Source organism: Lipotes vexillifer, unplaced genomic scaffold (genome assembly GCF_000442215.2).
Source record: "Lipotes vexillifer unplaced genomic scaffold, Lipotes_vexillifer_v1.1 scaffold902, whole genome shotgun sequence".
NCBI lineage: Eukaryota > Metazoa > Chordata > Mammalia > Artiodactyla > Lipotidae > Lipotes > Lipotes vexillifer.
In genome coordinates this window covers 348,399-369,157 of record NW_006794304.1, presented here as the reverse complement: position 1 = coordinate 369,157, position 20,759 = coordinate 348,399, and the positions used below count along the sequence as shown (strand labels likewise).

General features: G+C 41.9%; 1 protein-coding gene across 1 annotated transcript in view; it reads left to right on the top strand.

The window, feature by feature from the left end:
- The first annotated feature begins 12,892 nt into the window (after positions 1 to 12,892).
- CD244 (CD244 molecule) overlaps positions 12,893 to 20,759 on the top strand; it is a 33,828-nt gene continuing 25,961 nt past the window's right edge. Inside the window, exon 1 of the mRNA XM_007467145.1 lies at positions 12,893 to 13,019. Within this exon, the coding sequence (XP_007467207.1) occupies positions 12,893 to 13,019 (127 nt within the window). The remainder of the gene's footprint in view (positions 13,020 to 20,759) is intronic.

The window sequence follows — 20,759 nt, the reverse complement described above, 5'->3', positions numbered from 1 at the left end:
TCCCTACAACAGAACACAGAACTCCATCCTTTTAACCTCCAAGATTAGTTTCTTCATCAGCTATAAGCATGCCACCAAGCCAGAGCTACATATTTGAGTTATTTTCTGAGGCTGGGAAAAGGGCAATGTTGACTTGTGCCCTGCCTGGTAAAGGCTTCAGCCTGAAAATAACATTTTCTGCTTACTTTCCTTGGCTAGAACAAGTCCCACGGCCCTTTTTAACTTCACAGATAAGAAGTGCAGTCTTCCATGTGCCTCTAAAAAGAAGTGAGTTGAATCAGAGTGAACAACACTAATGATTACCTGAAAGTTTTCCTGATGAAGGGACATTAGTGATCATTTCCTTATGGCTGTAAGAAACAGCAGAGATGCATGGGAGACAGGTCGGTCCTCTTTCTGTATCTCCTTCCCTCTCTCTCCTTCCTTTCCTCCACCCCTCCCTCCCCCTTTCCTTTTTTTCGTAATGACTTAGACACTTATAAACCATTACCCAACCCCAAAACTGGAATGTTATTAATAACCTATACCTACCCATGTGCTCCTCTACATTGCCATTGTCTGAATTTGTGTTTGTCATTCTGTTGTGTAGACTTACTTGGGCCAAGATTGTGGCCTGAGCTCCACTTCCTATCATAGGCACAACAAAATTAAAACAGAGTAACTACTGATGAGAAAGATTGGAATCTAGCAGAAAAGGTCTTCTACAACTAAAGATATAGAGAAGGAATCTCAAGGAGATAGGTAGGAGGGGTGGAGTCTTGATATATCAAGACTTATACCCTTGGGTGGACGACCCATAAATGGGAACATAATTACAGTTGCAGAAGCTTTTCCTGAGGAGTGAGTGCTCTAAGCCCCACATCAGGCTGTCCAGACTGGGGGCCCTGCACTGGGACGATGAGCCCCCAGAACGTTTGATTTTGAAGGTTGGCAGGGCTTACTTTTGGGAGAGCCAGAGGGCTGTGGGAAACAGAGACTCCACTCTTAAAGGGGGCACACAGGATCTCACACACTCCAGGACCCAGGGCAGAAGCAGTAATTTGAAAGGAGCTTATAGCTCATAGCCACCTGCTTATCTTGGGAAGCCTCCTGGAGAGGTAGGAGGTAACTGGAGCTCACCCTGGTGACATAGACATTGGTAGCAGCCATTTTTGGGAACTTGTCCTACTACCTGGGCACTGGTGCTGGCAAGCACCATTTTGTAATCCTCTGTCTAGCTTATTAGCATTGGAACTTGCCCCACCCACCAATACTGTGATGCCTCAGGCCACGCAACTAATTGGTGGGGACACAGTCTCACCCACCAGAAGGCAGGCTGCCTTAAGACTCCCTGAACTGACACCTTCCTTGTGACATGGCCTGTCCACCAGAGGGTCCAGCACCCAGCCCCCCACACCAGGGCATAGGCAGTAACCCTAGGACCCCCAGAGTCCTGCAGCCAGAAATTCCAGGATCTGGCTCTGCCTGCCAATGGGCTGGTAGGCCAAATGACCAGTAAGACAGAAATACAGCCCCACCCATTAAAAAAAAAAAAAAAAAAGGAACAACAAAAAAATGTTACAATGAAGGAGCAAGGTAAAAACCTACAAGACCAAATAAATGAAGATGAAATAGGCAGCCTACCTGAAAAAGAATTCAGAGTAATGATAGTAAAGATGATCCAAAATCTCAGAAACAGAATGGACAAAATAAAAGAAACATTTAACAAGGATCTAGAAGAAATAAAGAGCAAATAAACAGTGATGAACAGCACAATAACTGAAATTAAAAATACTCTAGAAGGAATCAATAGTAGAATAACTGAGGCAGAAGAAAGGATAAGTGACCTGGAAGATAAAATGATGGAAATAACTGCTGTGGAGCAGAATAAAGAAAAAAGAATGAAAGAATTGAGGTCTCAAAGACCTCTGGGACAACATTAAATGCACCAACATTCGAATTATAGGGGTCCAGGAGAAGAACAGAAAGAGGAATGGTCTGAGAAAATATTGGAAGAGATTAGAGTTGAAAACTTCCCTAAAATGGGAAAGGAAATAGTCAATCAAGTCCAGGAAACACAGAGAGTCCCATACAGTATAGACCCAAAGAGAAACACACCGAGACACATATTAATCAAACTTTCAAATATTAAATACAAAGGAAAAATATTAAAAGCAGCAAGGGAAAGCAACAAGTAACATACAAGGAAATCCCCATAAGGTTAACAACTGATCTTTCAGCAGAAACTCTGCAAGCCAGAAAGGAGGGGCAGGACATATTTAAAGTGATGAAAGGGAAAAACCTACAACCAAGATTACTCTACCCAGAAAATATCTCATTCAGATTTGATGGAGAAGTCAAAAGATTTACAGACAAGTGAAAGCTATGAGAATTCAGCACCAACAAATCACCTTTACAACAAATGCTGAAGGAACTTCCCTAAGTGGGAAACACAAGAGAAGAAAAAACCCACAAAAACAAACCCAAATCAATTGAGAAAATGGTAATAGGAACATACATATCTCTTATCACCTTGAATGTAAAACGATTAAATGCTCCAACCAAAAGACACAGACTGGCTGAATGGATACAAAAACAAGACTCTTATATATACTGTCTACAAGAGACCCACTTCTGACTTAGGGACACATAGAGACAGAAAGTGAGGGGATAGAAAAAGATATTCCATGCAAATGGAAATCACAAGAAAGCTGGAGCAGCAATACTCATATCAGATAAAATAGACTTTAAAATAAAGAATGTTACAAGAGATAAGGAAGGACACTACATAATGATCAAGAGATCAATCCAAGGAGAAAACATAACAATTATAAATATTTATGCACCCAACATAGGAGCACCTCAATACATAAGGCAAGTGCTAACAGCCATAAAAGGAGAAATCAACAGTAACACAATAATAGTGGGGAACTTTAACACCCTACTTACACCAATAGACAGATCATCCAGAGAGAAAATAAATAAGGAAACACAGGCTTTAAATGACACAACAGACCAGATAGACTTAATTGGTATTTTTAGGACATTCCACCCAAAAGCAGAAGAATACACTTTCTTCTCAAGTGCTCACAGAATGTTCTCCAGAATAGATCACATCTTGGGTCACAAATCAAGCCTTGGAAAATTTAAGAAAACTGAAATCATATCAAGCATCTTTTATGACCAAAAAGCTATGAAATTAGAAATCAATTACAGGAAAAAAACAGTAAAAAGCAAAAATATATGGAGGCTAAACAGTGCACTGCTAAATGACCAAGAGATCACTGAAGAAATCAAAGAAGAAATAAAAAAATACCTAGAGGGGCTCCCCTGGTGGCGCAGTGGTTGAGAGTCCGCCTGCCGATGCGGGGGGCGTGGGTTCGTGCCCCTGTCTGGGAGGATCCCACATGCTGCGGAGCGGCTGGGCCTGTGAGCCGTGGCCACTGGGCCTGCGCGTCTGGAGCCTGTGCTCTGCAGTGGGAGGGGCGGCAGCAGTGAGGGGCCGGCATACTGCAAAAAAAAAAAAACAAACAAAAAACCTAGAAACAAATGACAACAAAAACACGATGATCCAAAACCTATGGGACACAGCAAAAGCAGTTCTAAGAGGGAAGTTCATAGCAATTCAAGCTCACCTCAAGAAACAAGAAAAATCTCCAAAAAACAATCTAACTTTACACCTAAAGCAACTAGAAAATGAAGAACAAAGAAAACCCAAAGTCAGTAGAAGGAAAGAAATCATAAAGATCAGAGCAGAGATAAATGAAATAGAAACAAAGAAAACAATAGCAAAGATCAATAAAACTAAAAGTTCGTTCTTTGAGAAGATAAACAAAATTGATAAATCTTTAGCCAGACTCATCAAGAAAAAAAGGGAGAGGACTCAACTCAATAAAATTAGAAATGAAAAAGGAGAGATTACAATTGAGCCTGCAGAAATACAAAAGATCATAAGAGACTAAGCAACTTTATGCCAATAAATTGGACAACCTGGAAGAAATGGACAAATTCTTGGAAAAGTACAACTTTCCAATATTGAACCAGGAAGAATTAGAAAATATAAACAGACCAATCACAAGTAATGAAGTTGAAACTGTAATAAAATCCTTCCAACAAACAAACGTCCAGTTCCAGATGGTTTCACAGGTGAATTCTATCAAACATTTAGAGAAGAGTTAACACCTATCCTTCTCAAACTCTTCCAAAGAACTGTGGAGGGAGGAACACTCCTAAACTCATTCTATGAGGCTACCATCACCCTGATAGCAAAACCGACAAAACTATCACAAAAAAAGAAAATTATAGACCAATAGCCCTGATGAACACAGATGCAAAAATCCTCAACAAAATACTAGCAAAGAATCCAACAATGCATTAAAAGGATCATATGCTATGATCAAGTGAGATTTATCCCAGGGATGCTAGGGTTTTTCAGTATATGCAAAACAATCAATGTGTTACACCATATTAACAAATTGAAGAATAAAAACCATATGAGCATCTCAATAGATGCAGAAAAAGCTTTTGACAAAATTCAACACCCATTTATGATAAAAACTCTCCAGAAAGTGGGCATAGAGGGAACCGACCTCAACATAATAACAGCCATATATGACAAACCCAGAGCAAACATCATTCTCAATGGTGAAAAACTGAAAACATTTCCTCTAAGATCACAACAAGACAAGGATGTCCACTCTCACCACTATTATTCAACATAGTACTGGAAGTCCTAGCCACAGCAATCAGAGAATAAAAAGAAAAAAAGGAATACAAATTGGAAAAGAAGAAGTAAAACTGTCACCGTTTGCCAATGACATAATACTATACATAGAAAATCCTAAAGATGTTAGGATTCTAGAAACAAATGAAACCAGAAAACTACTGGAACTAGTCAATGAATTTGGTGAGGTTGCAGGATACAAAATTAATGCACAGAAATCTCTTGCATTCCTATACACTAACAATGAAAGATCAGAAAGAGAAATTAAGGAAACAATCCCATTTGCCATTCTCAACAAAAAGAATAAAATACCTAGGAATAAATCTACCTAAGGAGGCAAAAGCCCTGTACTCAGAAAACTATAAAGCACTGATGAAGGAAATCAAAGATAACATAAACAGATGGAGAGATATACCATGCTCCTGGATTGGAAGAATCAACATTGTGAAAATGACTATACTACTCAAAGCAATCTACAGATTCAATTCACTCTGTATCAAATTACCAATGGCATTTTTCCCAGAACTAGAACAAGAAATTTTACAATTTGTATGGAAACACAAAAGACCCCGAATAGCCAAAGCGATCTTAAGAAAGAAAAATGGAGCTGGAGGAATAAGGCTCCCTGACTTCAGACTATACTACAAAGCTACAGTAATCAAGACAGTATGGTACTGGCACAAAAACAGAAATATAGATCAATGGAACAGGATAGAAAGCCCAGAGATAAACCCACGCACTTATGGTCAACTAATCTATCACAAAGGAGGCAAGGATATACAATGGGGAAAAGACAGTATCTTCAATAAGTGGCGCTGGGAAAACTGGACAGCTACATGTAAAAGAATGAAATTAGAACACTCCCTAACACCATACACAGAAATAAACTCAAAATGGATTAAAGACCTAAAGGTAAGAATGGACACTATAAAACTCTTAGAGGAAAACAGAGGAAGAATACTCTATGACATAAATCACAGCAAGATCTTTTTTTAATTTATTAATTTATTTTATTTTTTGGCTGTGTTGGGTCTTGTTTCTGTGCGAGGGCTTTCTCTAGCTGTGGCAAGCGGGGGCCACTCTCCTTCATGGTGCGCGGACCTCTCACTGTCGTGGCCTCTCTTGTTGCAGAGCACAGGCTCCAGATGCGCAGGCTCAGTAGTTGTGGCTCACGGGCCTAGTTGCTTCATGGCTCGAACCCGTGTCCCCTGCATTAGCAGGCAGATTCTCAACCACTGCACCACCAGGGAAGTCCCCAGCAAGATCTTTTTTGACCTGCCTCCTAGAGTAATGGAAATAAAACCAAAAATAAACAAATGGGACCTAATGAAACTTAAAAGCTTTTGCACAGCAAAGGAATCCAAAAATAAGATGAAAAGGCAACACTCAGAATGGGAGAAAATATTTGCAAATGAAGCAACTGTCAAAGGATTAATCTCCAAAATATACAAGCAGCTCATGCAGCTGAATATCACACCCACACACACAAAAGCCCAGCCCAATCCAAAAATGGGCAGAGGACCTAAATAGACATTTCTCCAAAGAAGACAAACAGATGACCAACAAATACATGAAAAGATCCTCAACATCACTAATCATTAGAGAAATGCAAATCAAAACCACAATGAGGTATCACCTCACACCAGTCAGAATGGCCATCATCAAAAAGTCTACAAACAAGAAATGCTGGAGAGGGTGCGGAGAAGAGGGAACCCTCCTGCACTGTTGGTGGGAATGTAAATTGATATGGACACTATGGAGAACAGTATGGAAGTTCCTTAAAAAACTAAAAATAGAACTACCATATGACCCAGCAATCCCACTCCTGGGTATATACCCTGAGAAAACCATAATTCAAAAAGATACATGTACCATAAGGTTCACTGCAGCACTATTTACAATAGCCAGGACATGGAAGCAACATAAATGTCCATCAACAGATGAATGGATAAAGAAGATGTGGCACATATATACAATGGAATATTACTCAGCCATAAAAAGGAACAAAACAGAGTTATTTGTAATCAGGTGGATGGACCTAGAATCTGTCATACAGAGTGAAGTAAGTCAGAAAGAGAAAAACAAATAGCATATGCTAACGCATATAAGTGGAATTAAAAAAGTGATATTGATGAACATAGTGGCAGGGCAGGAATAAAGACACAAACGTAGAGAACAGATTTGAGGGCACGGAGGGGGAAGGGGTGGTTGGGATGAAGTGAGAGAGTAGCACTGACATATATACACTACCAAATATAAAATGGATGGCTAGTGGAAAGATTCTACATAGCACAAGGAGATCAACTCGATGCTTTGTGATGACCTAGAGGGGTGGGATAGGGAGGGTGGGAGGGAGGTTCAAGAGGGAGGGCATATGGGGATATATATAAACATATAGCTGATCACTTTGTTGTACAGCAGAAGCTAACACAACATTGTAAAGCAATTATACTCCAATAAAGATGTTAAAAAAAAAAGAACAACAGCAACAAAAATAACAAAGAGCCTAGAAAAGAGAATAAAAAGGAATAGCCAATGGGCTGCAAACGTGCCTGAGAAATCTTTCGGGAGTGATGAAAACGTTCTAAAACTAGTCTGTGGTAATGAAACTGCAAAACTCCATAAGTTTACTAAAAGTCATTAAATTGTGCACATAAAATGGGTGAATGTAAATTATACCTCAATAAAGTTGGGATGGTATTTTTTTTTAAACAAAACAAAACAAAACAAAAGAACAAAAAGAACAGGGCAGGAGGAACCAATGCATTTAGAAAAGATAAAGGGGCTAGTTGTGAAAGATAAAATGTTATTTTTCAGACTTGAGGAAGTGGATAGGAATAAAATTTCTGGGGTCCAAGACACAAAAGTTATCCTTTGATATAGGCTGGGAAGAATTACTAGAATTAAAACACAAGGCAACAAAAGTCTCTGCCAAGGACTTATAAATCTGAAATGATGCTTTAAAAACCTCTGTTGGAATGAGGCTGATGTACTTTTTGACATTTAATGGTGTGTCTAACTCTTGTGCTTGTGGTGGGTTGCCTTGGCTGGGATGGAGGACAGAAAAGCAGTATCAGATAAGAGAGTGGAGCAAGGGGAGGTCAAGGCATGTGATCCCCAAGTCTCTTTCCTCACAAGAAGAAAGCACACAGATGTGCTGAGGAACACCAGCAGAGGCAGTTAGAACAGAGTCTGCCAGAAAGACTGAGAGAACTTCACATGAAAGTTATATAGGGAGGTTGGATGGGGGGAGAAAAAGGGGAACTCTTGGGGGATGGGAAATCCGACCTAGGCTCTTCATTTTTTGTGGTCTAATATGTGGGTATGTGGACATGTGTAACCTGTGTAATAGATGTAACTGCACATGCAGTCAGAAAACCTGTCAGCACTGATATGGATTATACATGATAGACAAACAACAATGTGGAGAAAAGAAAATCCTCCAGAATAGTTTGCCATGTCTAGAAAATTTCACTTATGGTTTATTGTGAATGTTCATATCATTAAAAAAAGCAAGATAATTTGGTTTTAAGTTCCTAACTGCAGTATGAAACTTTGATCACATGCGCTTGTTTTCAGAGGTGTTAGTGTACCACAACTTAAAAAATTAAAGGGAACATTGGCTTGCACAAATTACCTTATCATTCAAACCTCAATTTTGATCTTCTAAATTTATAATTCACAAAGTAGGTGCAAGGGCACCTAGAGTCATTATGTTTTCTTTTCCATTTTTGCAAAACACTCTGATATATTAATATGTCAAATGTAACAATTTAAGTATAAAATTTGATGCTAAATCAGATTCTGATTTATACTATACAGTTGACCCTTGAAAAATGAACAATGTGGAGGTTAGGGGTGCTGATCCTGCCCCTACCAAAGTCTAAAATTTGAGTATAACTTTATAGTTGGCCCTTCATACAGGCGGGTCTGCATCCATGGATTCAACCAGCCACAGGTCATGTAGTACTGCAGAACCTGTTGAGTGACCAAAAAAAAAAAATGTTTACTCTCCCTCAAGTAAGAGAAAATTCTCCTGCCTGATGACCTTCAAACTGAGACATTGGCTCTGCAGATTTTGGATTTTCCAGCCTCCATAAATTCATGAGCCAGTTCTCTATAATAAGTCTCTTTATCTCCATCTCCATTTCCATCTCTATCTCTCTATCTATGTCTATATATCTCCTATTGGTTCTGTTTCTCTGGAAAGCCTCACTAATACATTGATCTTATGTTATGTAGTTGAAAACCTGGGAACTTGGAGAACTGATATTTTAAATCATCGCACATGTAATATAGTTATTGTAAAAAGTTCTGGACAGGAAGTATATGTGGAATATAAAGTAAAAGTCACTCACTCACCTCTACTCAAAATTCTATTTCTTTATCTAAAGGTTGCCATCATGACTTTTTTTTTTGGCTGTGCTAGGTCTTTGTTGCTGCACGCAGGCTTTCTTTAGTTGTAGCGAGCGGGGGTTACTCTTTGTTGCTGTGCACGGGCTTCTCATTGCGGTGCCTTCTCTTGTTGTGGAGCATGGGCTCTCTACGTGCGTGGGCTTCAGTAGTTGTGGCACCCGGGCTCAGTAGTTGTGGCTCATGGGCTTAGTTGCTCTGTGGCATGTGGGATCTTCCCAGACCAAGGCTCGAACCCGTGTCCCCTGCATTGGCAGGCAGATTCCCAACCACTGTGCCACCAGGGAATTCCCTGTCATGAATATTTTTCTCCAGGCATGTTTCTTTGCATTTACAATCATTCATAGAACATAAATACACACACATTAGTTTGTCCACCTAAACAGAACTATATTATGCAGATGGTTTTGTGAATGTCTTAAGGTTCTTTTCATGTGAGTATGTAGACATTTATTTTACTCTTTTAAAAGCCTTCTTAATATACTGTAGTATAGAATGAATACACCATATTTTTTAAACTGTTCCCCACTGATTAACTTTAGGTTATTTCCAATTTTTTACTTAACAATTCTATAAGGAAGAATCTTGCTTATCTTTGGGCATTTGTGAAAGTATTAGTGAGAGTATTTCTGTGGGTAAATTCAAAGAGGGGTATTGCTAGGTGAAAGGGCATATGTATGTAACATGTTAATGATTACTATTAAATTGCCTTCTAGTAAATTATCAAAATTGAAGGTGGTCTTAGGGACCCCAAATTTAAAATTAGTCTCAGAAGTGGGTGAATTGTTTCAGACATTACATGAAATTTCTAAAAATCTTATATGTTCTGGTATAATGTTATAAGTCATAATTCTAGTTATTACTTTAAAATGTATATCTCAGAAATAACTAAATTTCCTGGTCAATTGCATTATTATGAACTTTCATCAAATCCTTAACCATGGTCATTTTTAAGTCTTTTGTCATTTACAGACAGTTCTGGGTGTACTCTGACGCTTTTGCAAAAATGTTCCTATAAAAGGGTTTCATCTTCATGGAATCCATGGAAAATACTCTGACAAGTACAGGTTTCTGGTAACTGACTATACTCCTGAACTGAATGAATAAGCATTTTCAGAACTCTAATGGAAAAGTGATGAATTCATAAAAGTGCTGACAAAAGATCAAGATGAAAAAAAAATTAATTACATGGGACTGAGTGGACTGATGAGGATGATTATAATTTTTGTGACTTTCTGTTTGAATAAAAATAGAAAATCCCACAAGGACTCAGAGACAAAAAATATACGAATCAATTTTCACTGCAAAGTAAAGGAGCTGTTACAGTGGAGGATTCCTGGACTGAATGTCAATATTATGACATAGTATGAGTGTGTTTCATGTTTGGTAATTGCAATCATTGTTGCTTTTGTTGCGGTCATCCAAAAAAAAAAAAAAAAGAAGTGGGTGGATTTGGGGACTCATCAGTGTTGTAGCTGGGATATACTAGAATGACCTTGACTCCTTGAAACATGGTGAAAGTGTGATTTGAGCAAAAGAATGATGAGTGAGTGGGAGTTGATGAAACATTAATTCTTGGATGGTCACTGACCTTTAAATGTCCAAGACTTCCAAAGACCTGGGGAATATGCATGGGAAATGGGAATACAGGAGTTTCTGAGTTTATGTGGACTTTGTAGCATCTTGGGTCTTCATACTAAAGTGGCTGGATTACACAGAAGGGCGCTTTGTACAAGGATCCTGCAGGGCAAGATATAAACTCCATGAAGGCAGGGACCATGGTGACTTAGTTTACCAGTGTATCTCAGAGGGAAGGGAAATGCTTTCTCTAGGGAACTCATTCATTCCTTCAGCACTCAACAATCTATAACCAACTGGTTATCCAGGCACTGGGCCAGGCTCTGGAAACACTAAACTAAGGAGAGAAAAGACTTCATGTACAAGAGCTCAAGGTCAGGCAGGGCAGTGTGTAGACCAAGTAGCAGTTATCATGGGGTAGAGTATGGTAAGGGCCACAGGACACAAAGTGGTACCATCTGCTTCCAGTTCAGTTTCCAGGGGATGGTAGGTCATCCATGTGACGGGTGGGAAGAGGATGGAGCTGGTGCTGGGGTCAGGAGCGGTGAACCAGATTCCTAATTCATGTTGTCCATTAGTTGCTTTGAACAGATGGACCTTGTCCTCCATCTTTAACGGGAGGACATTTACTCTTCCTTATTTCATCATGCCTTGAGCACCACTTCTTAAGGTCAAGGGCATGGCCAGATCAACTCTGAGGAAATTTCCCAGGACTGAGGGCTGCCCCTTGGGAGGAGAAAAACGAGAGAAGAGCTGATAACCATTAGATTAGCTGGAAAAATCTGTGTCGGTCTCCATTTAAGAAAACAAACAAAACCTTACCGTTGTCCAGAGGTTTTTACACGCATCCTCTCAGGTACAGTTTTTAATTTGATTCTGAAACTACCTTGTGAGGGGTGGGAGCCAAGTATTGTTGAGCCCACAGGCTCAGAAAGTAATTTGGTCAGGATCACACAGGTTGTGTGTTGCTGAACTGGAACTCATGTCTACATCTTTGACTCCAAATCCAGTGCTCCATCCAGAATATCACTGCTGCCTCTTTTGGCAAGTAAGCCTTTCAGTCTGCCTCCCCTTAGCTCAGCTTCAGACAGGGTGACTGGAAATGGATCAAAAGATTGAAAAGGAGAAGAAAAGACTGACCTGAAGTGAACTGAAAGTATTTTCTGCTAAGGGGAAAGCAGAAGAAAGAGAAAGGCATAGAACTCTGGGGTGTGGCCTCAAAGCAATTGCATTCTGGGGAAGGTGGGATGCCTCCACCTTTCCCTGGTGGGGTGAGGAGGATCAGATGCTACCTGGCCTTTCTGGAGTGTGGAATCAAAATGCATGCTGGGGGAAAGCAAACATGGGTCTACATCCTGTCTGGGTGAGAGGAGCTGAGAGAAGGAATAAAGAACTATTATGGGAAAGTAGAAAAAGAAGAAGGGAGGGAATTTAGAAGTACAGATAGGAAACTAGGGCAAAAGCACATTTTTAAGAAAAAAACTTAATTTGCATATGCTTGAACTTTGGTATCAACTTGCAGAGATTCCCCAGGCCTGTTAGATTTTTCTAGTGCCCCTTACTTGTCTTCTTCAACATTTCACCCACTTATCTAGGGTTCCACTTCTCAGTCCACATCCTTCCCAAACCCTCTCCCCTCCACCTTCACAATGTCTGTTGGGATGGGACAGGCTCTGATGATGGCTGTTTGGCCCCCACGTAGGTTTCTCCATATTGCCAGTAGGATGCAGAGAAATGGAAAATTTCTTGGGCATCTGTCCTTTAAACAAAGCAGCTGGGCTGGGGCAGAGCTTGGGACAAGATTTTGAAGCTGTTTGTGAGTCACTGTGAACTCTGAACACCCGCCCACTTGAGGCAGACTTTGCAAGTTTAGCTTGCAGAACTATCAGACCAGATCCAGGGACTGGGGCTTCCTCAACGGCCTTGTTAGCGTTCAGCTAATGAGAACAGCCTCAAGTTGAGGAAACTGTGGCTGGAGCAAGGCTGTTCTGCTCTCTGTCAGCCTCCTGCTGATGGGTGGCTGCTGAGCCTGTGCAGGGCAGAGCATCTGGTGGGAGAGGACTCGGCCTGACCCCTCTGTCTTGTGGGGATGTTGGGGCAAGCGCTTACCCTCACACTCTTGCTGCTCATCAAGGGGCATCGAGGCCAAGGTAAGGAGGCTCAGCCTGGCAGTGGTGGGGCTGGCATGGACTAGGGGCCATGGTCTTCAGGGAGATCAGCGTCCAGAGCCTCTGGGTTGTGCTGCTTACATTGGTGACCTGGAACTGTGACTCTGAACAGTTCCCCGCAGCTCTGGACAGGCTGGGTCAGAGAGCAAAGGCTGGCAGTGGGTTGGGAAGTCCTTGAGAAGCGCCCCTGGCCAAGCAATCCAGGCCACCTCAGGCAAGGTAAGTCTTTTCCACTGGCTTCAGTTTTCCTTTCTGTCTAGTGGGGAGAAAGTATCCTCCCTGCTGGCTGTAAGAAGGACAAAGGAAATATCCTCTAATTTGGTGTGATTACCAGCAGAGAGGAGAAGTGGCCATGAGCTTGGGTTTCTCCAAGGAAGTAGGGGTACTGGAGCTCAGAGACTGACAGATTATTCTCTGAGGCAGGAGAACTGAGCCCTGGCAAGGGAGAGGGGAGAGGGGAAGGGTGAGGCCAAGGCCAGAACAGAAGCTTTAGCAGCATGGCCTGGTCCCTCATCCCTCAGCTCTCCCAGCATCCCTCAGCCCTCCCAGCAGCCCAGAGAATTATTAAGGAAATGTTGTCTGGGGGCAGGGTGAGGGGAAGGGGAGAGAAGGAGACAGTATAAGGAAGCTCCATAGCAAACTAATAACTGTCAGCTGGGCCCCGAGCCAACCAATGTTTGTGTGTGTGGGAAGCAGGCTCCCCCTCTTTTTCCAACCCTAAGTCTAGGTTGCTCTGAGACTCAGAGCCTGCATTTTAGATCAATGACTCTTTGAGGGGCATCATGAGTGGGGGGTGCAGTGAGAGGAGGGCACACTTTTGTGCAAAGGGAAGAAACAGAGGCACAAGGAAGTTTTTGTGCAGGGTCTGTTAGAAGCCATCCCTGGGTACTCAGTTCAATCACTGAGCCCCTGAGCACTCTGGTATCCTTCAAGAAGACCCATTCTAGGCTCCGGCTTTTGTAACGAGTACAGGCGGAGTAGGGCAGGGTGTAATAAGGAACAGGGAGCAGAGAGAGAAGTCTGGAGACTGGGGCTCATGCGTGTGGTCTGGGGGGACCCAAAGACACAGGATCTTAGGTAAGAGAGCTAGGTTGGAACCTGGGCTAAGCAGCCTTGAAAGCTGAGGTAGGACCCACATGATGTGATGCCTGGCTCTGGGGGTGGGAGGGACAGAAGGTTGAGGCTGACTCAGATCATGAGCCCAAGTGGCAGGAGGACGATGCTCCCTCCATCCCCATTCCCAGGGCTGTGGTTCTCTCTTTGGGTGTGGCTATGACAAGACCCATTTGTGGGAGGTAGGGGGGAGACTGGCGAGTGATTCTTTGAGCACAGGGAGGGATGGACTTTGGTCTTAGGGAACTTCTCTCTTCTTGCTATGCCCTGTGTCTGTGGGGCCGGCCTGATGTAAGCTGACTGAAACTGCTGTTTATTTAGTTCAATTTTTAAACTTCTTAATTGAAAATAATTTTGAAGTTTCAGGGAAGTTGCAAGAATAGCACAAAGAATTTTTGTATTTCCTTCATCTAGATTCACCAGTTGTTAACATTTTATCACATTTGCCTTATTTCTCTTTCTCTCCAAATATAGGTATGTGTGTATAGCTGTATAATAATTATTATTTTTGTGGAATATTCAAGAGTAAGTTGCAGACATCATGCCCCTTTACTCTTAACTATTTTAGCACACATCTTCTAAGGACAAGGATGTTCCCATATCATATCATATATCAGCACAGTTATCAAATTTAGTAAATTTAACATAGATACAATCAAACATACAGTCCATATTTAGATATTACCAACTGTCCCCCAAATGTGCTATACGACATCTTTTTTCCCCAACCAGAATTCAATCGGGATCATGTATTGCATTCAGTAGTTATATCTTTTTCGTCATCTTCAATCTACAATTATTCCTTTCTTTGTCTTTTATGACTTTGACATTTGTCGAATACAAGTCAGTTGTTTTCTAGAGGGTTCCACAATCTGAGTTTGTCTAATGTTTTGTCATAAGACTTAGGTCATGCACTTTTGGCAGGAATACCATGAAAGTGATGGCATGTCTTTTTCAGTGCATCCCATCAGGTGGTACAATGACAGTGAAACATTTTTTCTAAGTCTTGGTTTACTGAAGAATGTAATATGCATCACATATGTGTAAGAGGCTCATAGCACTCTTGAGCATTGCAAAAGTCTTCCAAAGGCTTCTCATTTCACGTAGAGTAAAAGCCATACATTTTACAATGGCCCATGTGATCTGGCCTCCCTGACCACTGCCCCTTCCTCTCTGGTCTTCTCACTGCATTTCAGCCATGCTGGCCTGCTTGTCCTCACGCATGTTCCACTTGGGGGCTTTGCACTGTTTTCTCCACTTAGAATGCTGTGTTCCCCTCATTTGTCATGAGGCTTGCTTCCTCATTCTGCTCAAATACCACTTCTGCAGTGATATCTTTCCCACTAAAAATGTCAACCCCTTCATCCTGTAACTTCTTATCTCCCTCTTTGTTTATTTTCCTCTGTAATGCTCGTCTCCATTTTACATACTATATATATATATTTACATACTATATTTACTTATTTGTCTTATTTTCTATCTCCTAGGCTCTTCTTTACCTCATTAGAATGTAAGATCCTTGAGGCCAGGGCTTTTGTTTGTTTTGTTCACTGCTGTATCTTCAGCATCTAGAACAGTATCTGGCACAAGTAGACCCTCAATATGTATTTATTGAATGAATGAGTACTTTAAATAATCCATGGAATAAAGTGAGTTTATCTGCCTACCAGAAAGCTTCATTGGGAAAACTGTTTTAGATTTTAAAGCATGTAAATACTAACTACCTCTGTGGCCTTGAGGAAGTTAACTAACTTCTTGTTTCTCAATTTTTCATTCATAACATGAAGTTAACAGCGGTGCCTGCTTCCTGGGGGATGTGTGAGGATCAGATGAGATATAGTGTATAAAGTGTTCAGAGAAATGCTAAGTTATAACAAGTCCTCCAAAATGAATGCTCATGTTATTCAGCTCTTTGGAGGCAGGGCATATATTTCACTTAGTTTTGTAGTCAGAGTAAAGAGGAGAGACTATTCAGTAATCTTTTGTTGACTTTAATTAATTGAATAGAAAGTGAGTTAGAGAATCTTCAGATAAGATGATAAAGTTTTAATGTGTGGCCCTTTTCTGAGGGTTTCTCATTATCATAACCAGGATCTTAGGGAGACTTCAACATTTTTAACTTAAAGAAACATGTATTCAAGACATTTAATCACATGATTACATCGTAATGTAAAGTAGTCTGTTTTCACAATAGCATCTCCCTCTCTATTCCCATTCCTTCCCTGGATATGTTCTGAGTAGCTGTGCACCAGGTGCTGGACAAGATATTTAGGATTCAGTAGTGATTAAGTACATGGCCCCTTTGTTTATGGAGCCTACACCATTTTTATCCATCAGTACATAATTACAGCTGTGATTAGTGCCCAACGAAGTGCCCAACACAGTAAGTGCTCAAAACATGTTAGTTGAGTGAATAAATGAATTGTTTTCAGGTATCTTAGAGGAAGATTGGGATAATTTTGGGGTCAGATGGTTTGGGGACCAGGGACCTTCAAATCACTGCCCATAAGAGTGGACTTGGGCCCTAACGTTCATTTTGGACACTAAATTCAGATTTTGGCTATGTATTCTGAAGAAACTACAAAGGACACACCAGAGGCTGTAAATGCCCAGGGGCCACAAGGTCTGGGGTGAGATGCGCTGGACAGAAAAAAGGGGCAGAGGCAGCATCTCACAGATTAGCTCTGAAGACTGCAGGCTCTTCCCATACGTTGTGTTGAAACTTTCACTTCTCAGGAAGGAGTCACTGATCACAACTGCTCTGGCTGGGATCCAGACAAGTTCTAAAAAGGCTGGATTTATTTTTGTCCATCTTTTCCTTATTGTACTCCCCCTCAGACAAAGTGTGAATAGTCAAGTATCTGTCCACAGGAGAGAGATCAGGACTCAGAGAACTCAGGGCTGCAGCACCACTGGAGGGAACCAGTTCTATAGAAATCTCTCCAGAGATAGCTGGGCTATTGTCTTCATGATATGTGTGCAGAAAAGTGTGCAAAGTTATAAACGTACATCTCAGTGAGTTATTGTTAAGTGAAAACACCTGTGTGTTTACCACATGTTCCCTCCTTTCCTTACCTCCACCCTCTTCCACAAATACAACCACTCTTCTGACTTCTAACATCATTGGTTAGTTTTGCCTGTATATAAATGGAATCATAAAGTATACACTCTTGTATGTGGCTTCTTTTGCTCAACATCTGATGAGATTTATCTCTGCTATCACTTGCAGCTGGTCGTTTTCATGGCTGTATTTCATTGTATGACTATATAATAGTTTATTAATCTATTCTACCATTGGTGAACGTTTGGGTTGTTTCAAGGTTTTTTTTTCCCTATGATAATCACGCTGCTAAGAGCATTTAGGCCGAGCTGCTCAGCATGCGGGATCTTGGTTCCCTGACCAGGGATGGAGCTCATACCCCCTGCAGTGGAAGCTCAGAATTTAAACCACTGGACCACCAGGGACGTCCTCTATGAGCCCTTTAGTGCATGCATGTCTGTTGGGTGTATCTCTGGGGGTAGAATCACTGGGTATGTAAATATACCTCTAGCAGTTGCTGCCAAACTGTTTTCCAAAGTGGTTGAACCAAGCAGTGTGTGAGAGTTCCAAGTTTCGGGGCCACCAGCTTTGTGTTCTGAGGATCTGCAAATGGGAAATGAAAGTGCAGGCGTGTGGAGCCTGAAAGGTGAAAGTCAAAGCCAAGAGAACCATGTCTGTTCTGGCTTCCCTGGTATACTGCACGAAATTCCTACATGAGAGTCATTTCTGGGAACTGAATTTAATTAATTAATCAACTGAACACTTCATTAAACCCTTACTATGTTCCAAGAACTATGCAAGATTTTGTGGAGGAAACAAAGATGAAACACACATTGGTTCCATCCTTAAGAATCTTTCAGATAGTTAGAGGAAAATAGGCCTGTACAATATCAACTCTAAGGGAAGACAGCAAATGCTAAATGCTAAGTGTCTCTGACAGGCAAGATACATTTAGAGCACAAAGGGTGCAAAGAAGATGGAGAGTCCTTCTAGGTAAGGACACTGGGGAAGTGGCCTTGAAGGATAAATAAGAGTTCAGGAGATAGCGGTAAGGTAGAAGGACAAGCTAAGCAGAGGGAACAGCCTAAACAGAAGTAGGGAAAACAGGTTTGAACAAGGAGACATGAGAAGCAAATGCACTTGTCATCTTGGAGAAAGACAGTATTACAAATGGGATGATTCAGTTAACTGATACAAAGAGTGGGACATAGGCTAGGTAAGGGGTTGCATTGTCTGAGACATGGAGTCAGTATAGTCAGGAGGAAGCCCCCCAGGGTGGGGCTAGGTGAAGAAGAAGAGAGGTGATGAATTGGGTTGTGGACCTGGAGGGGATTTTATCTACTTTATAATTTTGCCTTGACTAGGGTTGGCCCTGCCCCAGCACTTTTGGGATCTCACTGAGCTTTATCCACCCAGACCCCATCAGGAACCCCTTCTGTTGCCTTCACTCCAAGCCTGGTGGCATAACCCTGAGCTGAGAAAACCTCAACATCCTTTGTTGGCTAGGGGAAGTTACACTTTTCTGAAAGTTTTCTTTTCTCTCCCCTGTCCCCTCTCCCAGGCTCTCAGGCCTCAACCTTCTTCCCATTTTACCCTTCCTCCGACCAGCAGGTCAAGGTCAGAGGAAGCTGAGCTGACAGTGGACACTGTGGGACTTTGGAGGCTGCAGCTCCTGCACCCAGCTCTGGGGCTGAGCGGGACTCACTGCTGGGTCAGATCGTCTCCTTGACCGTCCTCTTTGCTGGCTTCCCTCTTCTTGCTGAGGAGGTGGTGGAGTTAATCACTTGACCTCTGCCCTCCCTCTGCAGAGTTGTTTCACCCCATTCTTTCCTAACCACCGGAAGAGAGGCCCCAAAGCTGCTGAGTGGTAACAACAGAGGTAGCAGCAGCCCTGGGGCCTGCTCTGACCACCGGAATCTGCTGTGGCCTCTCCGCTCTGAACAATCCGCCACTTGTCGGGGCCTCCTCCACCTCTCACTAAGCATGTGAGAATTTGTGTTGAAGTTATCTTTTCATACTGCCATTTCTTGTCTCTCCATTTGGCATGTGTGCTCCTCTGGGGCAGGGACAGAGGTCTTTCTGCCTCAGTCACAATACCCAGTACATAGTACCTTGCCCACTCATCTTTCTGCTGTATCCTCCCACTCCAACCTCACCCCATCGCCAGCCCTGTCTAGCCCTGCCTCACCCTGAATATCTTCCTTTTCCCCCACACTGGGCTGTTGAGGGCTGCAGAAGAAAATTCAACAACCAAGAGCAACTACAGATTGAGAGCCTTCAATTTCAGCTGGATCCTCATTGTCCTGGGAATCCTTGTTTCTGATCCACAGCTTTCCCCTTTCTCCAAAGGGGTGATTCAAAACCTTCACCATCTCTTCAGGATCCTGTTCCATCATCATAGCTTTTATCAGCCTACACTCTCCTTCTCCAAGTAAATGGAGGCCCCAGTTAGGGATTCTGCCGACCTCACCAACAATCCCTCAACATCAACTGACCTCATCTGTGCCCATAAATGACCACATTCACCTCTGCTCTGCGTTAGGGAGCTCTCCTCCTTTCCTTGGTCTGTCCTTCCCCGTGTGCTCTGGACATCATGGCTTCATCTGGTAGGTCATCCAGGACCTGCCCAGTCCATGATATCTCTGATCTTTCTTCAACTGCTCCTTTTCTGTTGGCTTTCCACTCTTAGTTCATTATCCTCCCATTTAAAAATCTATGTTGGGATACCATCCAGTTTTTCCCTACTGTATCTTTCTTTCCCATGTGTCTCTTTTACTACTCATACAGAACACTTCGCTTCTGATACCTCTGGTCTCCAAATGTGTGTGTGGTTCTTTCCCCACACCAAGCAACTCTCTGTGGCCCCAGCTAGGTGTCTTACAATGTGACTCAATTCTGACACCATCTGTCCGGAGACAGTGTTAGATTTCACAGGTTAAGTGCTCATTCCCACAAGATTACCTCCCTCTGCCATTTCAGACACCAGTCTCAAGCCCAGATTGTAGATCAGAGGTTCCAGTGATCCCCTCTTCTGATTCAATTAATTTGTTGGATTGGCTCACAGAACAGTGGGAAACACTTACTTACATTTACCAGTTTATTAAAGGATATGTTAAGGGATACAGATGAACAGCCAGATGAAGAGATAAATAGGGCAAGGTCTGGAAGACAGCTTCTGTTCCCTTGGAGTTGGGGTTCATCAAACTGGTAGCTCCCCTAAACTCATGCTATTGGGATTTTATAGGGGCTTCCTCATGTAGATGTGATCAGTTATTAACTATTAACTCCATTTCCAGCCTCTATCCCTCCTCCGAAGTGTGGGGAATGGGGCTGAAAATTCCAAGCTTTTAATCATGGCTTGGTCTTTTTTGTGATCAGCCCCTCCCACCCAGGAGTTCATCTAGAGTTATCTTAATAGAATAAAAGATGCTCCTGGTGCTCTTATTACTTAGGAATTTACAAAGATTTTAGGAGCCCCATGTCATGGATGGGGTCAAAGACTAAATACTAAAGCAAGAGATGCTTTTATCACTGAGAAATTATAAGGATTTCAGGAACTCTGTGCCAGGAACTGGGGGCAGAGAATAATATATATATTTCCATTATCTCACAAAAACCAAACCAACAAACCAAAATAACAGCTGGTGTTCTTCCTGTGGTAGCTTCTTTCCTAGCTCCTTTTGAGTTGGAGACAAACCCTTCTTAAGTGTATAAACTAATACAATTTACATGAAAATAGAATAGT